Below are 26,663 nucleotides of genomic sequence, written 5' to 3' on the forward strand. Positions count from 1 at the left end.
TGAGGTTATTTAGAGGCTGTTCTCCAAATATGCAGAGATTAAAATAGAATTGTAAGACACATTTGGGGGTGTTAGCAGGAAGAAGGAGGATTCTGATTTTTGTGTGCAGCTGCTTTTGGCTTTCTTTTCTGATAAAAATATTGATTTTTATGTTGTTATTAATTTTGTTGGTTATCTGAATGGAACAGTCCCAGCAAATATAAGAGACATGCATGTCTTTGCATAAGTCTCAGACAAAGGATTTTCATATGGTCTGATTATATTGATGTAATAAGGGTCATGGCCTAAAATCAATGCACCTGTACGATTATGACACCTTTTTGTTTGTCTGTACTTAACCCTTTCAAAGTTCTGACCAATAAAACTTGGATTTTAAAGTACCGGTGAAATTATTTCACAAAGAACATCTGGTTTACTGAAACAATATTTTGTTTTCCCAAGCTCACTACATCACTGTTTGTGATTCTACTTGCTATAAAGGACCTGGTACCCAGAGCGGCTGGCCTCACTCTCCCAATGCCCTTGACATGCACCAGGTACAGCTCCATGGATGGACTATTCTTACCCCAGGTCTCATGACTAAAAGGTTTTCCAGCACTATGGCAAGTGTATGGAGCAACACCCTGAGCCAAGGAACAGAAGAGCTCTTCCAGCACCTGCTGCCTTCATGACCAGCACACGCCTCACTATCAGATTTACGGAAACTGGCTCAGCTAGAAAACTTTGCTTTTTAAAGAGAAGGGAGTGGGTACAATGATGATGATGATGATGATGATGATGATGAGACCAGGGTAACACCTTACTGAAGAGTGGGAATAACGTACACACTCTGTGTATACTCCTATCACTGTTAGAAAGTGATCTAGGGTGAAAAAGCTCTGCAGTCTATTCCATTTTACCTTTTGTATTTTTTTTTTCGTATTTTCTTTTCTCTTTTTCTCTTTTTATTGCCTCCTCTCCCTGTTCCTGTCACCCTCCTCCCCCTCTCCCGAAGGCACATACAGGAGCCCTCCCGGGCAGCCCCCGGGCAGCCCGCTCGCTCCCCCGCCGCGCCGCTTCTCCAGGCATTACGGTAGGAGGGCCGCGCCGCGCCTCTTCCACCTGCCAGCGGGCTTTAAAGTTGCAGCCGGCCGGGACGCGCCATGAGTCGGATCCTGGTGCCCGGGACGGGCGGGTGGCAGCTGCTGGGCTGCATCGAGGTCCCACAGCCGGAGCAGGACTGGGGCTGGCTCCGCTGTGGCTTAGGGAGAGGTTTTTCTCCGTCGCCCCCGCCTGCTTGCTTTTGTCTTTCCACCCGGTGGCAAAGGAGGGCCGGGGAAGTGGGGGTGGGGTGGGCCTGGTTCGCCCAGGAAATCCCCATGTCTGCGGCAGATCACCTGCGCGGCCCGGCCGTCAGCTCCTGCGCTGCCGCGGATTACCGCGCCTCCGCGCCCCTGCCGCGCCCGGGCGCCCGCAGGTAGTGCTGCCGCTGCCGCCGCGGGCCCCCGCGGGGCGAGGCATGGAGCCCAGCGCCGCGCCGGATCTCCGCGACGTGGAGCAAAAGCTGGGGCGCAAAGTTCCCGAGAGCCTGGCGCGGCCCTTGCGCGGGGAGGAGCTGACGGGACGCCCCGCTGCTGCTGCTGCTGCTGCCGCTGCCGCGCCTGCCCGCGGTCCCGCCGCGGCTCCCGTCTCCCGCCGCCGCCGCGCTGCCGCCCTGGCCAGGCTGGAGACGAAACTTCACCTCCTGAAGCAGGAGATGGTGAGTAACCGGGCGCCGGCCGAGGGGCCCAGCGGCGGTGCTGAGGACATTTGCAGCCCTCCCGCACCCCGGCCTCCCGCCCGGCGGCACCGGCCCTCCGTGGGCAGAGCTCCCCGCAGGGTCGACTGGAGACGGGGACGGCTTTACCCCCGTCCTGCGGTTCATTCCCTCCGCAGGAGGGTGGTGCTGCCCGTCCTCGGCCTGGCCGGTGCCTCCGGGGAAGCTGGAATTCCGCTGCCCAGGTGAGGGGGCCGCCGCTCAGGTGCGCGGCGTGGGGGGCGTCAGACCTGTCGGCGCTTTCGCTCGGAGTTGCAGTTGGGCAGTGACTCGCTGCTGGCTTCTGTTCCGCTGTTGGCTCCTTGAAAGTACGGAAAGCTGGAGTATCAGTAAACAAAGCAATGCACTCTCTGTTGGACGTGCGTTTTCTGCATCACACCTGTTCCCTGCTGCTGACTAACACCTAAAGAGACACTGGCTGTTTTCCGGCTGGAAAGTTGGCCTGGTATTCAACGACTCAATTTCTGAACATTAGTCTTCTGAGACTTACTTAGTTCCATAAAGACTGTGCCGAAGATGCACAGTATTTCTTGAAAAAAGCAACTATTTGGCCAAGAGGCTTTTTGTGCCAGTGCCCTGTGGTGGGACTGTGCTATATTTGGTTCAGAACTTCTCACTTGTTTACTCTATTTATACAGGTGTTTGTCCTACTTTATATGTCACCATGTCAGTAAACTTAATTTTTAATGATGCCATAAAACTGGCTTCATTTTTTTTAGGGCAAAGCAACACAAGCAAGTGAGCAAGCAACTAGTGAACACTGAGCAGATATTCTTACAATGCAGAGTATTTCAGATGTGCAGGCGTATTTGGCTTGTGTTTTCATTAGGGTGTAATTGTTACGTGAGGTCCCAAAAGACTCTTAGGTAGCAGTTCTTTCCATAACTCCTGCCACTAAGCTTATTTGAAAACAGTATGGATGTTGGGATGTGGATTTTGCTGGCAGGGTGTTGAGATTGCTTTACGCAACTATCTTGGAACTCGGCCATTTACAGCAAACAAAGCAGTCTCATCCTATGTGAACAAGTATAATGCCATATCATAAGTCCCTGTGCAACCTTGTGTGTATATAAGCAGAAGGTGGATGGGTTTGTAAGACTTTTTTTAAAAATAAGCTTGCTAGGAGAAAAGGGAAATCAAAGAGGGGATATTCTGGGAGTGAATATGGAGCCAAGATGAGAAGTCATATATAAATCACTCTTGCTATTGTATGGCTTCATATACTTTAGGACATCCTCACAAATCTGACTACCAATGTATTTTAGTGTAATGGTATTTGAATTTAAGTTGTAACGCAAAGTTCCACATTGTCAGCTTATTTCATGTTTATTTTCTAATTTTATGCAAGGGTTGTAGAGTGACCTGAAGGCAGTTTATAACGTAAAACCGTTAGGGATATCAGACTGCAAAGGTAATAAATAAGGCAGCCAGAGCTGCTGGTGTGACTGTCTAGGTAAGTCATGACTGTTAGGCCTGCCAAGGGGGGAGAAACCAAGTGACTATCATGGTTTTCTTTTGATTTGGTCTCTTCACCTGCTTTACATTGGCAAGTTTCATGTCACAATCTTCAATTTGCCTCTTCCTGACACCCACCATGTTTCCTTTTTTTTTTTTTTCACTCCCCTAGCCTAAAATGTGTTTCAGTCCCAACATCCTTGACCTCTCCTGTTCTTTTTCACTTCAAATATTGACTGACTTTCACACCCAAGCTTGTTGCTTGTGCTAAGTTAAGAGAGTTCTGTTTCACACTTTTCCCAGTTTGACTTCTGGACTGTGTATACCCATTAAACCACCAATGTAATGACTATTTGTAAATGATGGAGTATTGATACAATGTTTTCAGGCTCTCATCTATCTTTTGTAACCCAGAGTATGAAAGTGAATTATATTCTTGTGGTTGTCCTCTGCTTACTTTAGCAGCTTAAGGATTTTCCTCTATTCTTAAGGTTTCTTCAGGTTCCTAATACGTCACTTTCTCTTCTACAGTTTTCTTTGCACAGGTTGGATCAATTTAAGGACAGTATCAAGTAAAAATCACACTGCTTTCTATGTTTCTTTCCTCTTTTTCTGTGCATCATTCCTAAAATGGAGCCAAAACTTCTATCTAGCTTCATATTTCGTACCTCTTTGTAACATTATTCTTTAGATTCTCTGCAAAGCCTAAGAGGCCTTGAACATCTAGAAAAGTAATTGATAGTTGCTGCAGTAGTGAACAGGTGCAAAAAATGGAAAAGATTAGAAGTTTACAAGACCAAGTGTCATCCATCAAGCTATCTTTTTCTAGTTGTATGGTGTTGGCAACTTTTGCAGCCCACTCACTGAACTTTGGATAGACATACCTGTGCTTTTGTTTTTGCTTGCTTTCTTGCTTCAGGCTTGAGACAAACTTTTTGTGTTTGCTAAACAAGGTTATTCAGATCTTTCTAGTTACATATAAAAAACTTGACACTGATTACTGTGCTGACATGTTGATCTTTGATGCTGAGCAGTACTGCTTTATTCTTGTCTTTTATTCTTGTTTTAATGAAGTGATTTTGTACAGATGTAGCTTTTTTCTCTTTGGCTGTTTGAAAACTTGGCTTTATACAAATGGTGCAGTTATGCAGCACATCTTTCACACAGCTATTGTTTGTCACAATCACTGTGGCTGTGCTGACAAACTTCAACTGAATCTGACAAAGTCATTAGATACATAGATACTGCCTTAGTATGTTCTGGCTTATCACTGCACTTAAATCATGTGATCCCAAAACTCGTCACTGTTCTAAGGATGTATTTTACTGTTAACCATGTTTTCTTGTCACTTTCCAGCTCATAGCTACTATAAAATACCCTTGTGTTATTCCAACATCCTACTGTTTGGCCACTGACAGCAAAGAACAGGGAAGCATACCTAAACCTGTTTGTAATACTTGGGAGCAGACACCAAGCCTTAGCTCAGGCAGCATATAATCCTTCTAATGACCAGAGTAAATTCAAACAAACAGGAGAAGAAGTAGGTGGAAGTTTTTGTTCATCTGAAACTAGAGGACCATCTTCTTCCTGTCAATGCACTTTGTCTTTCCAGAGGAACTGATCTTCTGTTCTCTATACATCTTGTGATACGTGATGGTAGTGCTTATCTTGCTTAAGAACAAACTGGCAATATCTTTTGAGCTGGATACTTCTGAGGAAGAGAGAGATGGTGAAACCTTTGAGAACTCTCTCATCAAGTTGTTGTGTCCTTGGGTGGGAAGACCATGAATTATATGGTGGAAGTTATTACCTTATCTGTGTCATCTGCTGCAGGGGAATGTTAAGAGATAAGCATATTATCCTGTCAATATCTGACTTGGAAATGCTAGTTTTGACTGTAAGGTAAAGAACCAGACGGATCAGTGGTGTGTGTTTGTGGCAACTGTACATCTGCTGGCTAAAGGCCTTGAGGCTTGCATCTTGCTTCTTCAGATCCTTTTGCTGTTTCCACGGAATGGTTCTTTTTGCCTCAAGCCTGAATTCACTGGTGGTCACTGGAATCACACACAAAGCACCACAGAGTTACCTTTTTTGAAATACACACCTTCTTAGCCAGGCCTCCTTCCCCATATTTACTTTCAGTTTTCCCCACCGAGGCCATGAAGGAGTCTGTTAGATCCTGAAACCATTTGAGGCATAAGGCCATCAAGTAACAGAAGAATCAAGATGTAATTGCCAGTGTGGCAAACCTAGGATATGATTGGTACTTCCTACTAGCCCATGTGCCCTTGATTCAGTAGGAAATTTGTCTCAATATTCATATTAAAGTCTTTCCTCCTGTGCTATTTTTGAAGGAATCTTCCATTGGGGGATTAAAAATAACCCTTTATAGTTCCAGCATTGTCTCTGGTTTATCATGCTCCTGAAGTCACCATTCAACACATATGACTTCAGCAGCTAGTTGATTATTTACTGCAGTAAATAATCAGTGAGGTTCGTTCTGCAGCCCAAACTGATACTGCTTCAAAAGCATTATTTCTCCTTCACAAGTTCTGAGGTTACTGTCGTGGTTTGGGACAACATGACAACAAAAGAACAGCCACATGGCCACTCCCTAAATTCCCCCACAACACACACACTGGGATGAGGAGGACAAAGCTCATGGGTTGAGACAAAGGACAAGGAGGGTTCTCTGCTGATTAAGGTCCCAGGCAAAACAGACTTAGCTTGGGGGAAAAAATAATAATTTAATTTCACACTTGTCAAACACACACAGGACACAGACAACACACAGAGCAGGGCTTGCATATGTTACCCCACCCCTCCCTTCTTCCCAGGCCCAAATCACTTTGTTCCTGGTTTCTCTCCCTCCTTCCCCCCAGCGGCACAGGGGGACAGGGGATGGGGTTTAGAGTCAGTTCACAGGCTGGTGGTTCCTGCTGCTCCTTCCTCCTCAGGAAGAAGGATTCCTTACAGTCCTTCACTGCTTTCCCACGGGGCCCCTCCCATGGGAGAGAGTCCTTCATGAACCTCTCTTACCTGAGTCCTTCCCACGAGGTCTGGAGCAAGGTGCTCCAGCCTGGGCTTCCCACAGAGTCACGGGCTGCTTCGGGAACAAACTCCCCTGGCACCAGGGTTTTCCAAAGCTGCATAATCAGAGGCCCCAGGCAGCAAATCCACTGGCCACAAAATCTGAGTCCAGTGGCCAAGTTCACCCCTCCTGGCAACCCCAGGGCATGTTCCACCACGTTCCTCCTTGAGTGCAGGGGGACAGCTGCCATCTCACCATGGGTTGCAAGGGAACTTCTGCTCAGGCACCTTCTTCCCCTTCTTCCTCACCAACCACCAGCACTGCACTCCTCTCCAAAGTGCTTCTCCTCGGTGTTCCGCTGATTCTTTCGTATGTTAATTGCCGAGGTGCATCTATTGCCTCGCTGATGGCTCTTCTGTTGGGTTTTTGGAGTAGGGGGAGCTTCTCAGCTTCTTACCAGAGCCACTCTGTGGCACTTCCCCCGCTACCAAAAAACCCACCAAACCAGAGCAGTTACTCAGAATGAGATTTTCCTTGCCTGAAAAAAAAAATGTTTTTTTTCTCTTTTAATTCAAAAGTCTCCCAAATTAATTTTTATTGCTTCCTTGAAAGCTAAAAGAGTTACAGAGTATAATCTGTGTTACATGCAATAAGAAAAATAAAATAGAATACTTTGCATAAAAATATTTCAGGCAGAAAAGGTAAACTGTCTTGGAAGTGGCAGTGCTGGGACTTAACAGATGAGATTCCTTCCAGTGTCTGAAGGCCAGAGTGGATCTTCTGAATGTAGCAGTTTTTAGGGTGCAGGTATAAATGAATGGATTCAGTCCTATTGCCAAGAAGCAAAGTGTCAGATGTAGGCTAAATCTATTGGATATAGAGGCATTTTCCTATGCTCTCACATTAGCTGAGTTTTCTCCCCATTTGTTTTCTTAGTTCTGTTTTAGTGTAACTATTTTTAAAAGGCTAAATAAGATAGAACCCTAACAAAATGAAGCAGAAGTACTTTTTACTGATTGGAATTAAGGGAAATACAGTCATTACAATTCTAGGCCTTCTCTTTTATTTTAGTATTGTTTTAACTTATCCTTAGCAGGTAAAAGAAGGTGTAGGCTGGAGGTCAGAGCTGCTGTAGCTCTACTTTACCAGCTTTTAGGAGTTTGAACAACTTAAGATTTTCTTAGATTTATTAGATACACAGTTATGGGGAGTCTGCCTTTAATAGTTTCTTTGAAGGACCTTGCTAAAAAGTCAACAACTGTGACTTGAAACATCTCTTTCACACATCTGTAAGTCCAGGCTGTTACAATCACTGTTTTGTATGATAACATCAATTGACTTAATTGAAGCCAAGATCTGGTTCAGTGTGTCTAGTCAGCAGTGCAAAGCTGTGTATCAGATGCTGGTTTTCTATTAGATTAATTGGAATTTTTGCTTAAAAACTTGATTGAAGATAAAATCTTAAATCTAAAATTACTAGTGGCTAAGCCTCAAGCCTGTGTAGGAGGGTTTGATTAATCTTGGCATCTTAGTGAGCAGTTATTCAGTGAATCCTTATAATGAGGCTCTTCTTAGAAGTAGGAAGAAGGCATACAGAAATAGAGATGAAGTTAATTCCTGAAGTCTTCCTGCAGTTCACTGGAAAAGCTGGTAATCTTGGGTCTTGCTAGTGAGTTCTCCCCTTTATGCCCTTCATTTTGCATTATGTGGTAGAAGAATTTGTAATTCTTACATGTAATGCAGATTGCACAGTGATATCAGGATACTTGGGTTAAAATAAAAAGGATTTATAGGTTGATCTTTAGGGAAAAATTATCAAATCTAGCAAGAAAAAATTGCAACCCAGTTATACTACCAGAACTTTGCCAAGTTTTCCATCTTCTCAAACCATCATTGGAAGGATGAGGTGAGCAAAGTTATTTAAATGAATGCGTATTTAAACGTATCTTTTGACTGGCAAATCTCACCCAGTCCCTGGTTTGAATTGTGGAAAATCTTGTTACACTGAATGCTTATGGTAGTTCTCATTCATTGATAGCAGCTGCGCAAGGGTTTCAGTCCCCATGATGTACAGATAAGTATGTGCTTCCATTATTATCTGCTGCTTGACCAGGAGTCTATGAGACGTTGCTGGTACCTTACCTAGCAGCCTGAGTGTGAAACACTTGGTGCAAGAGCTGCTGTCTCATGTGTGGATCGTCAACAGCAGTGACAGAGAAACTTCTCTCAAGACTTCCAGTTAGACTGCCCACATACAGTGAGACTTCTGCCAGCCCTTATTTGAAAAATTATGTATTACCATTTATTGATGTCTCTTTCTTGATTGCTTCATTCCAGGGGTAGAGAAAGCTATTTTGGCTTTGAAGTTGCTTTTCAGAGTCTGATTGCTAGCAGTTTGTAACAAGAAGACATGAAGAGCACAGAGATCTATAATTTAAGTGACTTAAAATAGCTTTTAGGAAATAGATTACAAACTTTATTATTAAATCAGCAGAACAGCATTGTTTTCATAGAATATCCTGGGCTGGAAGGAACCTTAAAAGATGATCTTGTTCAGCCTTTCATGGAGTCTAAATGAGATTATCCAGCATGCTTTCCTATCAAATTTTGAAAACCTCCAGTGATGGGGACTCTAGCACATTCCTTGGAAGGCTTTTCCAGTGAGTTATTGTCTTCACTCTAAAAAAATTATTTCTTAAATCAAGATTAAACCTCTCCTGGTACAACAGATACCTGTCACCCTTTGTCTTCTCCATGTGACTCCTTGTGAAGGCAGAGATAAAGTCCTGGAATACACTGAGGTTCCCTCATCCTGAGACTGAACTTCTCCAGGGAGAAAATACCTAGTTTCTTCAGGATTTCTTCGTATGGCAGGTTCTCCAGCCCTTTGATCATCATCATTTTTTGTGGATACTTTGTTTTTTTGTGGATACTTACAGCTAACAATAATTCAAAAGTAGCTTTTGTGTGGGGGCAGGAAAAACTTGAAATGCACAATACCGAATGCATATATTGAGCAGAGGTGATTCCCAACAAGTGCATTTTTACTCTTTCATACTTTTTCCCCTAACAGTAAATAGTGAAATAATACATTTTCAAATAATTTTTTAAAGGTTGCAAGATCCTTTGTGTATTTTCTGTGTACCTCTGTCTGCAATCAAACTCAAAACCTAGTAACTTTATGCAGTGGGCATGTTAATTTCCTACACGTTTCATTTCTGTCCATGTCCTAGAAATCTGGAGCAAATGAGGATGAAGTTACAGGAGCAAAAAGACAGAGGACCGGAGCTTTTTTAAAAAAGATAAAATTGGAATTTAATTAATTTGAGTGCAGTTTCTCTCTTCGACTTTCACCTTCATTTATAAACATCGAAGTTGGGCATCTTACATGTAAGCAGTTCCAAAAGATGGTTCTCAGTTTATTGTTTGTAAAGACTAAGAGCTCTGAACAGAACATTATGGGCAATGCCAATAAAATGGGATCTTTTTTGTTGGGATGGCTGACTTTTAGCCTTTGTTTTCCAGCCTCCATTCTCATAAGTGGGCCTGCTAGTTATAAGAATTTACCCTTGGTGGATTACTTTTTACCTTCATGCTACTTTTTCTGTGTGTTGCTTTTTGGTTTCAACCACTTACATATCCTGCTGGTGTGGAATGTGAGCTGGTATCTCGTAGGGCAACTGAGATTACATCAGTGTGTAATTTAATTTCCTAATTTGAGAAGTTTGTAACTATTTTGATAGCAATGCTAAGGCCACCTCAGATTAGAACATTTGTCCTCTACAAAGTCTGTAATCTTCTGTATAAGTATTTTTAAATTCTTATGGAAACAGGTAACAGGCAATTCTTGAAACTTTAGCATTTTTTGGGGGGGAATACAAACCTTCTGTGCTGGAGACATACAGGAAAGTAATGCCTTTATGAACTGTGATGACTCAGAAGTAGCTTGACCAAATATTCCTCTAAAATATCTGCAACAAAAATGGCTTTTGCAGGCTTGTCAGAAGGCTATTACAGTATCTACAATGCTGAAGAAACTTTTTATTGAAGCTGTTAAAAGCAGCTAAAGAGAAGGAGGCAGGAGAAACTTAAATTTGGATTGAAATGTGAGACTGTGCAGCAACACAGCAATTCTTAAGAGTGAGATTACGTAGTTTTGGCCGTAGTTTAGTTTACTGAATGCTTGAGGGAAAATAAACAAACAAACAAAAAACTCCAAACCAAACTCTGTAAGATTTCAATTTGTCTGGCTTTCTTGTTAGGAAAGGGTGGATATATTTTAACATATTAACCTAAGCTGTTGCATCTAGGTGTCCTCTGGCCTTGTACATAGTGTAGTTGTTTTCAAGCATAGTTTTGAAATCCGATCCTTGTCATTGGGTAGCTTCAGTTAATGCCAAAAGGCAATCATAGTACTAAGAATTTTAAACCTGTGAAGCTTCATCTTCGTAGCCACTTCTTAGCTTTTTTCTGATAGATGGGAGGTGTTAAAGAACTGGGGAAGGATTGGAGAGCGAACTAGATAGGGGTGATTGCTACAGAGTTTGAAGAGGCTGAAATATTTGTTCTGAAATATATGGCTGCAATAAAAGCCAAGGAGGAGATTAATAATTAAAATAATTAAGATTCTTCAATGTAGAATGTAAAACATTCCTGCTCATCTGTACTGTGCAGTTAAGGATATGACTGCGAGGGGATCATCCTTTATCAGCTGAATGGCTACAAAACAGATGTGCCTGCACTCACCACAGTAATATTGATTATGAAGGAGTAAGTCTTACCCCAAGGATAAGTTGCTTTCTGACCTCCATTTAACTATGTATCATGATGCACAAAGCCATATGAGTGTACAAATGGCCTTGGTATCCCTAGAGCCAAGTGTGCTTTTTTTCTGAGTCTATAGCAAGCTGTACCTGTGCTAAGAGTAAAATCTAGAATGGCAGAACCCATGTTTTTGTATGAATCCATTAAAACAGTTGCAGTGTAATCCGCATGGTACTGCTGTTTGCTTTCCTGTAGCAGATAGGTGTCTGACTAGGATATTTCATTCAGTAGTTTTTGAATTCACAACTAGTGTCTGCTGTCGAATTAAAACATCAGCAAGGATTGTGCCTGTAACACGTCTAAACTGTTTTGTTTGGAGAAAAATACTAACTATACTTACTGAAGTAATCATCCTTCTTTTTCACAGCTTTTAACATGCCTTGTCGTCAGTTGTTTACAGCTGATGTGTCAATGGATGTCTTTCCATATCTGTCTTTGTCTCTAGCAAAACCTGGGTTGTGTCCAAAGTGACCAGTGGGCTTTGCAGGTACATCCTGGGATATTCGCTTCAATGAGTCCTGAAAAGCTTTCAGCCACGTACCTGAGCAGTTTGCAAGCTTCAAGGTATGCTTGGCCGTGTCAGACAAGTGCTGATGATAACCAATTAGAAGGAACCCAACTGTGGAGGGTGGTCAAAGTACGTGACCAAAATAGATCCAGAGGGTCTGTAAACCACCTTGTAATACAGCTTTGAAAGGTATAAACAACTCAGCTCAAGTTTTTTCAAGTCTAGAAGCGTATTCAGATAGTTACTTCAGAAGTATCCTGTGCTGCCTTCCAGTGACAAGTCCCTCTGGCTGCCCACCTGTGGGTGAGTGTGTTGAATAAAATCTGTCTGAGGATCCCTTGTTGATGTTGCTGCAAAGGATGTTTCCCTCCTTCCGTAAGAGGACATGTGCAAAGGACACTAGAGAGTATATGCATGTTAGGTGTTGAAGTTAGCTACTTTTGTTTTGTCATATATGCATCCTCTCCCAGAGCTCCCATAAACATGGAGAAGAGCAATATTGGCACAGCCACGCAACTCTGCTCTTAGCAATCTAATTATTTTCCTCCCTTCTCACCAGCGTGGCATTTCTTAATACTTAGTTTGTTGAGGGAATGGTATGGCACATTTGTTAATTAACAGGAAAGACAAACTAGCTGAGCTGCTAAGAGAAGTTATCAGAATGTTTCGGTTTCTGTGCTGTAAAATAAACTCCTCTTAATACTGTGTGGCCCTGGTGAGTTGCAAGTGCACAGTGAAGTGAAAGCATTTAATGTCTGTAAAGCAATGCTGAATTGTTATTTAGCTAGGGGAAGTTCAGGTTTTATAAACACTTAACTTGTAATTTTGTTTGCTATTGTTAGATACCAGCTGTATTCATTTCTATGCTTCCAGAAGGAGAGTAATTTTAATGCATTGCTGCTTTGCTCATGAGACCTACCTCTAGATACAGAGGGAAGCCCACATTCAATAAATAGAATGAAACAAATGTGTTGAATGTTTCCAAGCTCCCAAGTTTTTACCCCAAGGTAGAAACAAAGATAGAATAGCTCTGTTGCTTTGCATATTTTTTTTCTGTCTTCCAGCAGAATGTTCACTGGTTCAAAAAAATGTTCAATTTCAAATGGTTTCACTGCTTTTTGTCACTCATATAGGTGCTTATGAGCAAACATTAGACATGACTCTCAATACTGAGTGTTTGCTGAATGGATTTTTTAATTTACAAAGCATCAGATTCTTGACTCTTCCAAGAATTATGAATTACTGGGAAAAACAGTCCTGACAGAAAGGAGGAAACTGTGAAGCATTTCTGTGTAAGCAGAAATAGGACCTGCATGAGTTTCACCTCTTCAGAAAACTAGTGAAGTGAATATCTGACATCCTTCCTGAGATGAGATTTACATGTGAGTTTGAGAGGGTGTCTGGAGAAGACCTGTTCAGCCACATTGCAAGCCTGAATTTTTTCTCCAAGTTTGGCTGCTAGTACAGACCATTTTCTCTGTTGGGCAAAGCCACATGATGCGTGTTTAGAACAAAGTACATGATGATGAAACAGTGGCAGTGTAGTGCTTTTGTCTAGTTTGGGACTGAAGAATCCTTTCCATGTGCAGGAAGGTTTTCTTAAAGAATTTGGATAGGTGTGTACAAAAACATGTCAGCTTTAAAAAGTCATTCTAGGAGTCATTGTAAACTCAGACTTAAGACTGTTGTTCTAGTCTTTTCAAAACTACAGTGATCAGAGAAGTGAACATGAAACCAGAGCAATAATTTTTAGAGGACTTTTCCAGATCTGCGGCTGCAAATACATTTTGCCTTCATGGGGCCACTTCAACCACTGTAACTGCTAATGAGCTGTCCATAGTTTGTGGGAGAATTGTGCCATACGCAGAAATATTGTAGTCTCAAGTGGCAGCCTGTGGCCTGTGCTACAGGGTTTGTAGGACAAAACTAAATCCTCCAAAAGTGGAGGAGAAAGCAAGAGAAGAGCAGGACTACTAGCATGCCAAAGCTACAGTAATTTTCTTCAACTTCAAATGCTCATGGAGTTTATGGGCTCCTTCGTTAGTGTGTAGCACTATTTGCTGTGACTAGAGCAGTGGAGAAAAGACACAGTTGCTGTTTTCCCCTAGGCAGATGAGGTAGCTTATAGTGACTATCAATTCATATAGCTGATTATGGGCTCTCCAGAAATGCAACCCAAAAAAAGCAACTTGATGTTTAAACTTTTGTCTTTTCGCCCCGGGATTTTTATTAATTTTCACTGCGCTGATGTTTTGTGACAAAATTACTTCAGCAGAGCCCAACAATCCTCTCCAAATACAACCGTACTTTTCTAGTCTAACTTCTATCCCAGATTTCCTTGTCTAGTTTTCTCACTTTCCAGGTCACTCTTGGTTTTTGGCAAAGGCAGTATTTGTCTTTTCCTAGCCATCGGGTGCAAGTCTTGCACATTAATTCTTCTCCCTATCTGACTTAATAGCTAGTGTTTCCTCAAGAGAAGGAGAAATGGGAAATACAACTGGTGAAATTGATTCCTTTCCTGCTTTAGTGGTACCTCTGGTAACTGATAGTTACGATTAATACTCTTTGCTGAACTAGGAGTAAGCCGCACCACCTCAGTAGTCTGCTATGTAGAAATCTTTGCTAAGAGCAGGTTTAGCTGTAAAAAGAGCAATGTGACATGAGCTAGAGTGGTGTAGGAGAAACTGAGGTCTGCACTACATGGTGTGGATGATGGTTATTGGTCAGAGGGATCAAGTAATGTGTAAAGAATAGTACCTAAGGTGCCTGATTTTGCCCTGAAGTTTTTGGTTCATGACTGATTACTCCTGCTACCTTCTCATGAGATGTCCTTGGCTAGAAGTATAGGATTTCTGTGTATTTAATTTTTAATATATTCTATCACTTTATTACCTGGGTAATCATGCTTTGTGACCTCCAGAATGGATTACTGCAGTGTGTTTTGCTGGAGCCAAAGAAGCCCATGGTATTTTTAGGCAAAAAGGCTCCAAAGCTGCAGCTAAATATAGCCTGCAGCAGCCTTCTTGTCTAGTTGTGCTGGCCGATTTCAGCTCACTAAAAATGGTTCTAGCCTCTTCTGTGTGCTTCTAACTTTTTAACCTGGAGATCCCAGATGCAGGTTGGCTGCTAGATGTTTGACACCTTCTTAGTGGATGAGAAATAAATAAAGTAGTTAACTACTTATAGATACCTGAAGTTTGGAAGGATATTTTTGGTTGAAAGACTCAAAATGATCAGCGTTGCTTCATTTTGTCTGAAAGATCTCAAATTCAGTAGTACCTTCAGATGGGCTCAGAGCCTCTGTATGAACCTTATTTTAACAGGATGGTAATTACACCAATGGGGAGATTTGGATGAAGTTTTTCATTTAAAAGAAAAAGGCTGAATCTGAAAGACACGCAACTTCAAATAGTTGCACAGATTAAATTTAAGGGCAAAAAAGCCAACACAAATCTTCTTTGATAAGATTTTTAATTTATTTTTATTCAATAAGTTTGAAAATATTTAACAATGAAACATAATGTTCATAACTTTTTCATAGGGAAAAAATAAGGTGATCACTGTGTCACTTTCTAACTCGATTAAGTCAGTTCTAAGAGCACATGTCATCACTTAAAATTACAAGGCTGTCTTGACATTCCTTTGTAATTCTTATTCCGATAAACGTTGGAGTTTGCTGTTATAAAAGATTTGGTAGTTAGATTAAAAGCATGTTTTTGACTGGACCTACCCCATCTCCAGAGCCACGGAATTATTACAAATGGAATCCCATTTTGAATTCCAAGGATATTTAGACAAATATTAGGATTTTTTTTTAATCTTATATGTCTCTCCAGTGGTATTGCAAAAGCAGACTTGAATTTCAGGGAAGTTCATATTTGTCTCCAGTAATAATATTGTTATGTCTCAACTCTGACTTAATGAACAAGTTGGAGTTTTTTGTTGATTTTTTTTTTCCTTTTAAAAATAATAATCAGTAAAAACAACATTTTCCAAATTTGGATATACATGTAAGCAAAACCCCTGATCTTTCCCTTTTAGTTCTATGCTTTTGAGTGCCAATATATAAACTAATTAATTTTAAAGGGAAAAGCAGGTCTGAAGTGCTCATTAACCAAACCTGATTTAGAACTTAACACATATTTTATCCATTTTTGTGGTGTATTTTTAAGTGCACATTTTGGTTAAGACAAATGTAAGTAAGGCAGAGAGTGTGATCCCATTAAAAAAAAAAAAAATCTAGATGTGCTATTGAGCCCCAGTGCTGTCTCATGTTGGTGGGGAAGACACGTGCTGCCCTGTGTTGTGGCCGGTGTCTAGAACATGTAATGATGCTGTGATCATCTGTCTGCTGCAACACTGTCTGACACCGACAGGTTAATGTTACTGCTACATATTGATCGGAATGTTTGCAGTGGTGTAATCTGTCAAGGTATGTGATCGATAGTATGGATTTTTCTAGACATTTTCACCTCTACCATTGTAGATACATTTTTAAGGTCAGATGCTGCTTTTATGACAACAGTGGGAGATACTTGGAAACATTCAAAATAACTTCTTGTCTAATTAGAAGCTTTTTGCTTTTCTCAACCCCCCTACATTTTCTTACGGTTCCCGTTCGTATTTATTCAATTAAACTTTAAAATCATCAGGACTGGATGTTTCTCTCTGACTTCTCTGGTGTTTCTGTATTTAAAGACTTAGCTTTTATTTTATTTGGGCAGGAGGTGATAGAATGGGGACCTAACTAACTAGCCTTTATTTTTTTTCCTGTTACTTGCTTTCTGATGTATAGCATATTTCTCTCTGTTGATCATTGTCTTACCTACTTGGTAGGTGTTTAAATTGTTTCTTCATTTTCACAGAAAAATAAAAAGATAGCCAAAAACTAAGACAAAGAAACAAACTAATATTTGCCTCCTGAGAATGTTGTGATACACTTAAGCATTCAAAATACTTCAAATACTATAATATTAAAACAAATAAATAATAATTGAACCCAACCGGGTGAATGACTCATTCAAATTATTAAGATTTTACTACATATTAATGCAGATGGCAGTCTGCCCATGGATGCTCCATAGAAGAAGATCATGCTTGTTTCAGGGAAGTGGAAAAAGGCCTTTAGATCCACTTTTTTATTATAGAAATAATATAATTAAACAATTGCACAGCTTGGTGGCATATATTTTCCTGTAAAGTCTGAAGGGACTCAATTAGGATGTATAAAACTAACATATTAAAATAGGGTATTGTAAGAGAAATGTAAATCACCATTACTGCAGTTTCGTCCACCAGATGATATCTATCCTAGCAGAATATTTTTTTCATATATTTGCAGGTAGTGTCCTTGAAACCTGATTATTGTTTACACACACTGCTTACTGAGCTAACCTGTTCCCTCATGAATTTTCTGTGCCTCCTGATTATTCTGGTGGTGGCTCAGCTCTGACCTGCCCGCTTCCTTACTTTAGTGGATGTTTAGTAAGCTCTGCTTACTCTCTTCTGGCTGATGTCAGATTTCACTCTGTGTGTCTCTCTCTCCTTCCTTGTTTAAAAACACTGTTCACAAAGTTATGTTGTGTTGCTGCCAAATTTTACAGAAGGACTTGTAGAAATATTAGTCATAAGCATTTAGTGCAGGATTGCACTGGAACTGCAGCAGGTTGAAACAAGATTCATGGCTAGGCTAGAGGTTCTATTTAAACTAGCAAGGTCAGTGACTGCTTGCTTTTTGAACAGCTGGAACTTCAGTGATTGTAATGAATGCTGCCTAAAACTCTGCTATGAGGCTTTTAACAACTTTGGAGTGTCCAAGAGAAACAAGTGTAAATAATATATTGCAAAAGAAGGCACAAAATAGGTGATAAAGGCTGCGTCTGTAACCTGGCACAATGTTTTTATTGTGACTCATTATAGAAGTGAACCTGAGAAGGGTCAGTAACTTGCTCAATTTACAGAAATAAACTAGATCAGCAAACTGCAACTACAAATCAACAATGGGTCACATAAATTTAGCTTTTATACATGCAGCTTTTGCATATGCTTCCTCATCTGAAGATTTCCACAAGCCTGAAAAACATGAGGAAAGCAAGGGGAAAAAGTTCCAGCAATACATTGTAGCACAAGTCCGTCCTGAAAGAAACTAGACATGCAAAAAAGCTGTCTGTCTACACATATCACTTTTGACTGAAATATAATTTACCTAAATCAATGTGAGATGAATCCAAGTCAGACACATATGACAATGATAAACACTAGACACTCTACCTCAACTGACTGAGTCTCACATCTGCCCGATTTTGGTTACCACCTCCATTGATTAAGCAGATGAACAAATTGTAGAAATGAGAGAGTTTACATACAGTGAAAGGTTTACCAGGTTAGCTGGAATTACTGAAACGCCTGAGTTAATCCAAGTTAGTAGACTTTGTGGTAGAGTGGATGTGGAGCATTCCCTCACACAGTTACAGTTCTACTTGTGTGTAAATGGTCCCTTCCAGCTAAGCATAGTAAGTGTTTGTTCTTAGGTTCTGTGACATAAAAACTCTCTGGCTTTTTGACTTGTGGTTCTGAAGATTGCTTTCAAATTCAGAAGTGAGGATTCTGCTTTTTCATCTTGATCCTGAAATACCATTGCCCAAAGTGGCTTAATTATATGAAGAAACCAATGCCTACATCCTGATTCAGTGGGACAGTTTTGAAGAAGACAAGAGATTTGAAGTGATGTACATGCATATGTGTGGTAGCTCTTGCACAACCTATTGATCAGCCTGTGTGTTTAAGGAGCACACGTTTGTCCCTTATCTGTCATTTCTGGTTTTATTTTAGACATGTTAAATAGGAAAAAAAGAATTTATTTTACTCACTGGTATTGAGAAGCTATTGTAGTGAACTTGCTAACCTTCAAGTGTAATGCTTCATTCTTTATGCTGGTTGCTTAATAAACAAATCCTGTGTGTGTGACCACACTCATCCCTGTTGTAAACATGCTGGCTCAGTGGCTCCAATTAAACAATGCTTGCAGTCACGTATTCTGAATTTTGGATTCTGAATAGGTTTGCTTATGGTCTTCGAAAAATATTCTTATGTATATTCTCTCACAGAAGTGGTTGGTGAGGTTTTATTGAAGAGATTTATATACTTTTATATCTACTTACTAAATTTGTATCTTCATAAAATTCAAATAATTCAGCATTGCCAACTAATGTTTATTTTATGTTTTACACATTCCCTTTCTCCTTGGAAATAAATTTTCTTAGTTACTTTAAAAATTGTTACTCAGTGTGTGTTATAGCAGAAGTAACACCAGGAGAAAGTGGAATAAGGTTAGCTTTTGTTAAGAAAGAGAGCTCTCAGAATTCAAAACAAATTATTGTTGAGACATTAATTGTTAGATCCTTTTTTGTTACATGTCAAAGGAATCAATGTAATTTATTATTCAATGGAAAACTGAGATAGTCTTTTTTTTCTAAAAAAAAAAGCAGCCAACAACAAACAAAACAAAAACACCAAGGCAGGCATGTCTGGGTAACCATAAAGCTGTTATCCTTAATGACATGGGAAATAGAAGAAATTGGATGTGAAGGTGGAACGCCATCTCTTGACATGCCCTAGAAAAATGGAAAACAGAAAAAGCATTAGTGCTCCTCAGCTGTAGTGGTCACGCATACCTGTTTGGCGTGGAAAAGATTCTGCTGGTCTGAAATGGGTATGGCAGTGCTTAACAGATGGAACTGGATCCAGTGCCTGTTTCGTCTAACCTCTTCCCATACTAATTCTCTTTGGGAAGACTGCTAATCCGCTGAACTTCTGAGCAGCTTTCAGTGTTGTGCCATATTTTGCTACTCTTTGCATCCGTCTTCCATTTATTGTGGAATATCTGTCCAAAACTGAACTGCTTTAGAATCACAGATTCTATAATAGCCAAAACCAGATCTGTATTTGAGTCCTGCAGGATACCATGCAGAGCAGAGCTTCTGGTTGTCTGGAGAAGTTCTGAATGTCCTCTCCCTAGAAGTGTTCAAGGCCAGGTTGAATGGGGCTTTGAGTAACCTGGTCTAGTGGGAGATGTCCCTGCCCATGCAAGGAGGTTGGAACTAAATAATCTTTTCTTTCAAGATCCCTTGTGAACCGAGTGATTTCAATAGCTCCCTAAATCCATTAACTTGTAAGTTTAAGATTTTGTGTTTTATAGAGATTTACTTCACTCTGTTCTGGCTAAAAGGTTTGTCTTGAAGAAAATACTTTATTATTCAGACTCATTTATTTTCTCTTCTTTTACTGGTGTGCTCTTTACTGCACACAACATAAGGGTGTTGAAAAAAAAAATGAAACATTACCTTTTCCTCAGACCATATTTTATAGTTACCATTAATATCCCTGCAAACTTCCTGTAGTTAAAAGAAGCAGCAGCAGCAACATGTGACCCCAGGAATCTAAAAGAAAGTAATATGCAGAAGGGAACTAGAGTTGCAGACAGCTTTGACAGATGAAAAAGTTACATTAAGCAGAATTTTGAGCATTGTCATTTTTGGAGGGGAAGGGGACCCACTGTGTTTGGAACCGACTGGAAGCTGCAAGTCTGCACAACTTTCAGCAGGTAAACACAAGTCCATTCTGCCCGTAGTCTGAGAATAACTGTGACTTTGATCCCAAAGCAAAGTGACCAGGCTAGGGTCAGCTAATGTGCTCTTTTGGGTAACTGCCAGGAAGCAATAATTGTCTTCGTGAACAGTCCTGGTCATTAAGTGTTTTATTCTAAAACCAATGACCTAGTTAAGTTCTTTTTTAAAAAAACTTTATATATAAAAATAACATGAATATTTGTATATATTTGTGTGTAAATATATGCACATAGACGTCCATAAGTTTGTATATATATATAAAATCTCTTGAATAAATTATGGAAATGTTGCATATGTTTGGAATACAACAAGCAAGGCTGGTTGTGTAAGGAAGACATGTCTTGTTAGAACTACCAGATGAGAGAGAACTACCAGTTACACATTCCAGACTGAAGAGCTGGTTGTGTCTGTCCACCTATGCTACCAGACTGTGTGACTTGGAAGATACTCAGTGTCACTTTAATTTCAGTATTTTCTTTGTCATGACTAGCTGTTCAATGTTAAATATTTTCAGTCCTTCCTAGGGATCTGCCTTACTGTAATTATACAAGCTAAGCAAAAAGATGTAAAAACTAGCCTATAACCAGAATTTCATTTTTGTCTTCTTTTCAAATTCATTTCTTCAGTACACCACAAGTTTGTGCTGAGGACTTTTACATAGTCACACACATCTTAACCCATGGTGATGCTGTACTCTACCTTCAAGTCAAGAAGCAGCTCTAGAAATTGTTCTGAAATACCTCTATTAGTTATGATACACTCTGTTCATATTACTTCTGAAATGTATCTGTTACTTTGCAGAAGAAATGGAGCTGTCAAATGTGATCAGATTGCTTTGTGTTTAGTCCCTTTAATTGAACCATCTTGGAACTGACTTATTTACTGCAACGGTTACATGGGTTGCAGCTAAGTAAGTGAGTACAAACAAATGTGATTGTGTTTCAGTTGAAGCAGGTAAGAGGCATGAAATGTCATAGGTGGCATTTTTATGTTGCCACGCAGATGGCACTTGGTGGACTACTTTTTAATGTTTGCTTTAGGAAAAACACTCCTGATATGGGAGACTTGTTGGTGACATGGTAGCTTGGAGGAGGAGGTCTCAAGTACACAGGAATGCAAAGAATTACTCCCAGTAAGGCTGTTTCGCAGAAATGCTGAAGTTGTAGGTATATTTAAAGCAAAAAAATATTTCCTGTGAACTGAATATGATATTTAGTAGGTTCATGATTTATCTTATAAGGACTGTTTCATTAGAGGTGTATTTGTGCTAGCTCCATTAAACATTTCCTTAATCAGCCTTTTGGGAAATTTGCTGTCTCCAGGCTTGCGTATTTCAGCAAGTTGCTGAAGTCTGTAGTTGCACTGAAGAAGTCAGGTAATTTACTGCTTTCATGACAGCCTAGTTGCTGAGCAAATGGTTTATAGTGATTTATGAGTAAGAGTAGAAGAACTGGCTTGAGCAGGAGGGCTACAAAATGGTCAATCTGTTTTCAGAACCTCACATCAGAAACAATGATAGATGGGCAGTATTGTTAAAACTGTGAATGGTAAAGATGCTTTGCACAGTACCATGTTAGCTATGTTAAATCCTGTGATACTTCTGTGATAATTCAGAAATCATTCTGGAAACTGGAGAAGGAGGCTGGGAGTACAGGTGAGAGTTACATAGGCAGTCTGGTAGTAGCAAAGCTTGAAATGTCTTTGTATTGGGTTGACTCTGGGCAGTAACTCAGGACCCACCAGCTACTCATTCACTTCCCTTCTATGACTCCAGTGGGACTGGGGCAAAAATTGGAAGAATGAAAGAGAAAGAAAAAAACAAGTGATGTAAAGTCAGTCAGTCACCATCACACAGCAGTAGACCAATGCCCAGTAAGTCCACAATTAACAACTACACTGGAAAGACAAATTCATAGGGCTTATTGCTGAGCACAAGATTACATGGTCAGTTCTGGTCAACTGTCCCAGCTCAGTCATTTCCAAACATTTTTCCCAGCCCCAACCTACTCAGGGTGAAGACAAAAATACAGAAGAGGCCTTGATACTGTGCAACCAGTGTTCAGCAAAAGCTGAAACATTCCTACTCTTATCAACACAGTTTTACTTACATATACAGAAGACAGCACCATACTGGCTGCTATGAAGCATCTCATCAAGAGGCACTACAACTTTCTGCAGTATCTAACAGAATAAAAATATAACTTTTTGAAGAAGTGTGCCAGTTCAGTATAATTTAGGATATTGAGAAGATGGTGTTTGAGTATGGAAAGAACCATCTCCAGACTGAACTTTTGGCAAAATGAGATAGTGTCTTTGCTTCCTGAGAATTCTGAGTCCATTCCAGTCCATTGTGGATGAACAATGTTATATTTCTGTATAATAATTGTGGACTTGGAAAACAGCATAAAATGACTATTTTCTGGCATGACAGATTTTACTGGTTTTCTTCCTTATTTCTCAGTTGAGTGAAGGTACTCGAACTTTCAATATACTGTATTGTCTTTTTTGAAGAAATAATGGGTAAGTTAAGATGTTAGTGTCCTATGGGAAAAAAAAGCATGTAACGTGTATGTATCAGTCACTACAGCACATGTATTTTTATAGAGAAGAACACTCAGATTATGTACAGGGGAAAGTATTTTTCAAATGCATGTATTAAAGTAGTGACTTATCTACATGCAGCATGCTTGATTAGTACATTTAAAGGTTGTGAGAACATGTGATAAAATATGACATAAATTATATACTAGACATGGTATCCTGATGAGCTAAATTGAAATGACTGGCATCCTTTTTCCAGTCATTTTAGGCATGCATGCCCTATATTGACACTATGGCAAAAGTTAATCTTGACAGAGGTCTTAACTGTGGCAGTGATGGGACTGGGACTGGGAGTGTGCCTCTTGTGGTGTCAAACACTTAGTAGTGCTGAGGTGCTGCTGGAAGGGGCTGGAGAATTGATTAGGTCACAGACTGCATTATCTTCTCAAAGTATGGATGGAAGTAGCTTCTGGTTCTCCACACTTGATATATTAGGGTCAAACCAGGAGTAATCTTGAGTTTGTCAGACTGCCTTTTCAGTTTTTTTGCTTGTTTCATGTGACAAATAGCAGGCCACACATTTTTTGTGTGTCTGTTTTGTTTATGTTTTCCCAACACTTGTGATGTTTCAGAATAGATAAAGAAGCAAGAAATAAAACCCTTCGGCCTCACCTATATGCGTTGTCTCATTCTGGAGATTTGAGTAAAACCATGATTTATAAAGAGCTTGACTGTTAAGGAAAACATTAAATCAGTTAACTTCAATATACCTATGAAATGGAGCACTGTAATATTCGACTGTGCTTTACCGTTAACACTTCTGTGTGTATGCATGAACCACCACAACTAAGTGGAAAGGACTTTGTGCTTAGTGTGTATTTTTTATTTAGTTATTTTGTTGAAAATCATTGCTCTTTATGTAAATCTATAATAAGTAGTTAACTGTGAACTCATTACCTTCATCTAACAGAGGTTTAACTTATTTTAAATCTAGTGTTTCAGGAAGTTCAATATGTTGACTCTCAGACATACGCAGCAGCTTGCACCATGAACCCAGGCGTGGTGTGAATAAGTTAAAAGTCCACAAGCCTTGTACCAAATGTTGCCAATCTGAAAATTTTAAGTTACCCAAGTAGCCATAATAAGGAAAATCTGGGGTGAATGCCTGGATCTGCTAAATAACTTAGAGTAATTGGAAATAGAAATAGGTTTGTGTCTTACTTATCTGAATAATGAAAAAGCTGTCCTAGGAGTTGTCATAGCAGCCATGTAAATATAATTGTACTAGTGTGTGTACAAGTCATGTCACTGACTAATGTTCCTGTTAATGGACTGCTTTTGTAGCCTTATCAGTTTCCTAGTTGAACTTCATTGAAAGTATTAATATAGAAATACTTTTTTATTATTATCGATTATTTAAATAGATTTGTCCTAGGTGTAAGAGATTGATTTTTCCAGTGTTTTTTTAATGCATTCATTGCCTCCTGCCTGTACTTAGTCTTTGATTTTTAAGAAAATTAGTTGTTTTTTGTTTTTTTTTTTACTTGCAGGTTAATCTTCGAGCCACTGATGTGAAGCTTATGCGCCAGCTACTCATCATCAATGAAAGTATTGAATCAATCAAATGGATGATTGAAGAGAAGGCCATTGCCAGCAGAGGTAGCAGTTTGAGTGGCAGCCTCTGCAGCTTGCTGGAAAGTCAGGAGACATCCCTCCATGGCAGCTGTAACAGTTTACAAGACTGTAGTGATGGACTGGATGGAATATCAGTGGGGAGTTATCTGGACACCTTAGCGGATGATGTCCCTGGCCACCAAACCCCTTCAGATATGGACCAGTTCAGTGATTCTTCTATTATGGATGACTCGCAGCCCCTGCATAAGCATCCCAAAATTGATTCTGATGAGTACTACTGTTTTGGTTAATAAAAACAAGTTCCAGTGGGACACAAATGCACTTGTACTTAGCCTTTTTCTTTGCTGCTATTTTATTTCATGTGTAAAACCCCCAAACATGTCTTGGAAGAAAAACATGATACTTTGATTCCAGTTCATAACTTTTGTGTTGTTTCTAATATATTTTCTCCTAGGTAGGTTGGACTTGGCTTCTCCTCACTTTTTCTTAATTTATTGTCGCAGTTTTTCTTTGTCTTAATTTTTTTACAATGCTGTATTTACAGGTCTTTAAAGATTGTGAAGAAAAAGCTTTATCTTTAAAATGAGATATCAGAGAATGAGAGCAAAAATTTTGTATTTGTTGGCAATAAAGTATCATCTGATAAATGTATGTTGTAGTAAATTTTCTTGACTACCAGTTTTGGTCTTTCCAAAGACACTTCTTATTAAGCCTTAAATCTCAATCTTAAGAATACCTCTATGAAATAATTTTCCATTTGTAAGTAATGATATTTTATTCTGTTAAGCTTTCTTCACTTGGAATATAAAGAATTGTAAACTTGTCTGTGTGGGTTTTCTTTCTTGAATATTCTCATCCTTCTTGTCTAATTATGATTTTAAATTCTAGGCTTCACTGGTGTCTTGTAGTGATGCATTCCAAACTGGAAGCTCTGCATAAGAGTATATTTCATTTTTGTGCTTCGTACCTTTCATTTTCATTGTACCTGCTGTTTTATAAGCATAGTCTGTATCTGTAAAAAAATGAAAGAGGAATGTGACATACAAACATCCAGTTCTAATAGTTTGGTTACTGAGCCAAAATTCCTCATCAGACCAATTTTAAAAATGTAATTTTAAGTCTTGACAGTATTTACCATGACATTTTGAGGGATGTAGAGGGTGCTGTTGAAACATTTTACAGGAGGCAACATGCTAGAGGGCATGTCCTGTTTTACTTTTGTATACACACCCTCATCCTTAACAAGCTTAGCTTTTTTTTACCAAATGTTGTTACTAAGATAAAGTGTTGGCCTTCTCTCTTTTTGTTACTTGTTTTGCAAATATCATAGAATAATGGAATTAGAAGACCATCAAGTCCAACTGTCAGCCCTACACCCCTGTGACCACTAAACCATCTCCCAAAACTCCACATCTACCTATTTTTTTAACACCTCCAGGCATGGTGCCCCTAGCACCTCCTTAGGCAGGGAGGTTCCAATGCCTCACCACTCTTTCTGTGAAGAAATTTTTCCTAATACACAGTCTGAACCTCCCCTGGCACAACTTGACCCCATTTCCTCTTGTTCTAGTCACTAGAGAGAAGAGGCCAACATCCATCTCACCACAACCTCTTTTCAGGGAGGTGTAGAGAGCAATGTGGTCTCCCCTCAAGACTCCACTTCTCCAGGCTGAACAGGCCCAACTCCCTCAGCCTCTCCTCATAAGACCTGGTTTCTAGACCCCTGATCAGCCTACTTACCCTTCTCTGCACCCTTTCCAGAGCCTCATTGTCGTTCCTATACTACAGTGCCCAAAACTGCACACAGTGCTCAAGGTGCAACCTCACCAAGGCTGAGTAGAGGGACAGGATCACCTCCATGGTCCTGCGGGTTACACTATTCCCAGTACAGGCCCTCTTGGCCACCTGGGCACACTGCTGGCTCATGTTCAGCTGGCTGTTAGTCAACAACCCCAGGTGCCTCCCAGCTGGGCAGCTCTGCAGCCTGTCCTCTCCTCCCCAAGTCAGTAGTGCTGCCGGGGGGTTGTTGTGGCCGAAGTGCAGTATCTGACTGAAACTCCTGCAATTGTCCTCAACCCACCAATCAAGCCTGTCCAGATCCCTCTACAGTGCCTCCCTAACCTCAAGTAGAGTGACACTCCCACCCGTTCTGTATTCAGAGAATGACAGAATGGTTGGAAGGGACCAGGGAGACCATCTAGTTCTAGAATGAAGGAAATAGAATTGAACTAGACATTATAACAGATT

At 40.2% G+C, this 26,663-nt stretch overlaps 1 protein-coding gene across 1 annotated transcript; it reads left to right on the forward strand.

The window, feature by feature from the left end:
• Nucleotides 1-1,145: 1,145 nt before the first annotated feature.
• LURAP1L (leucine rich adaptor protein 1 like) lies at nucleotides 1,146-25,239 on the forward strand. Its single transcript, XM_051643404.1, has 2 exons — nucleotides 1,146-1,738; nucleotides 24,332-25,239. Exons 1-2 carry the CDS (start codon nucleotides 1,499-1,501, stop codon nucleotides 24,704-24,706), a joined length of 615 nt encoding a protein of 204 aa, XP_051499364.1. The 5' UTR covers nucleotides 1,146-1,498; the 3' UTR covers nucleotides 24,707-25,239.
• The last annotated feature ends 1,424 nt before the right edge of the window (nucleotides 25,240-26,663 follow it).

This window comes from Apus apus, chromosome Z (genome assembly GCF_020740795.1).
Source record: "Apus apus isolate bApuApu2 chromosome Z, bApuApu2.pri.cur, whole genome shotgun sequence".
Taxonomy (NCBI): Eukaryota; Metazoa; Chordata; class Aves; order Apodiformes; family Apodidae; genus Apus; species Apus apus.

Excerpts from the sequence above, each read along its gene's own strand:
- LURAP1L (XM_051643404.1), top strand. The coding sequence starts at position 1,499 with ATGGAGCCCAGCGCCGCGCCGGATCTCCGCGACGTGGAGCAAAAGCTG. Across the intron at positions 1,739-24,331 it reads ACCTCCTGAAGCAGGAGATG|GTTAATCTTCGAGCCACTGA; the intron begins GTGAGTAACCGG and ends TTTTACTTGCAG.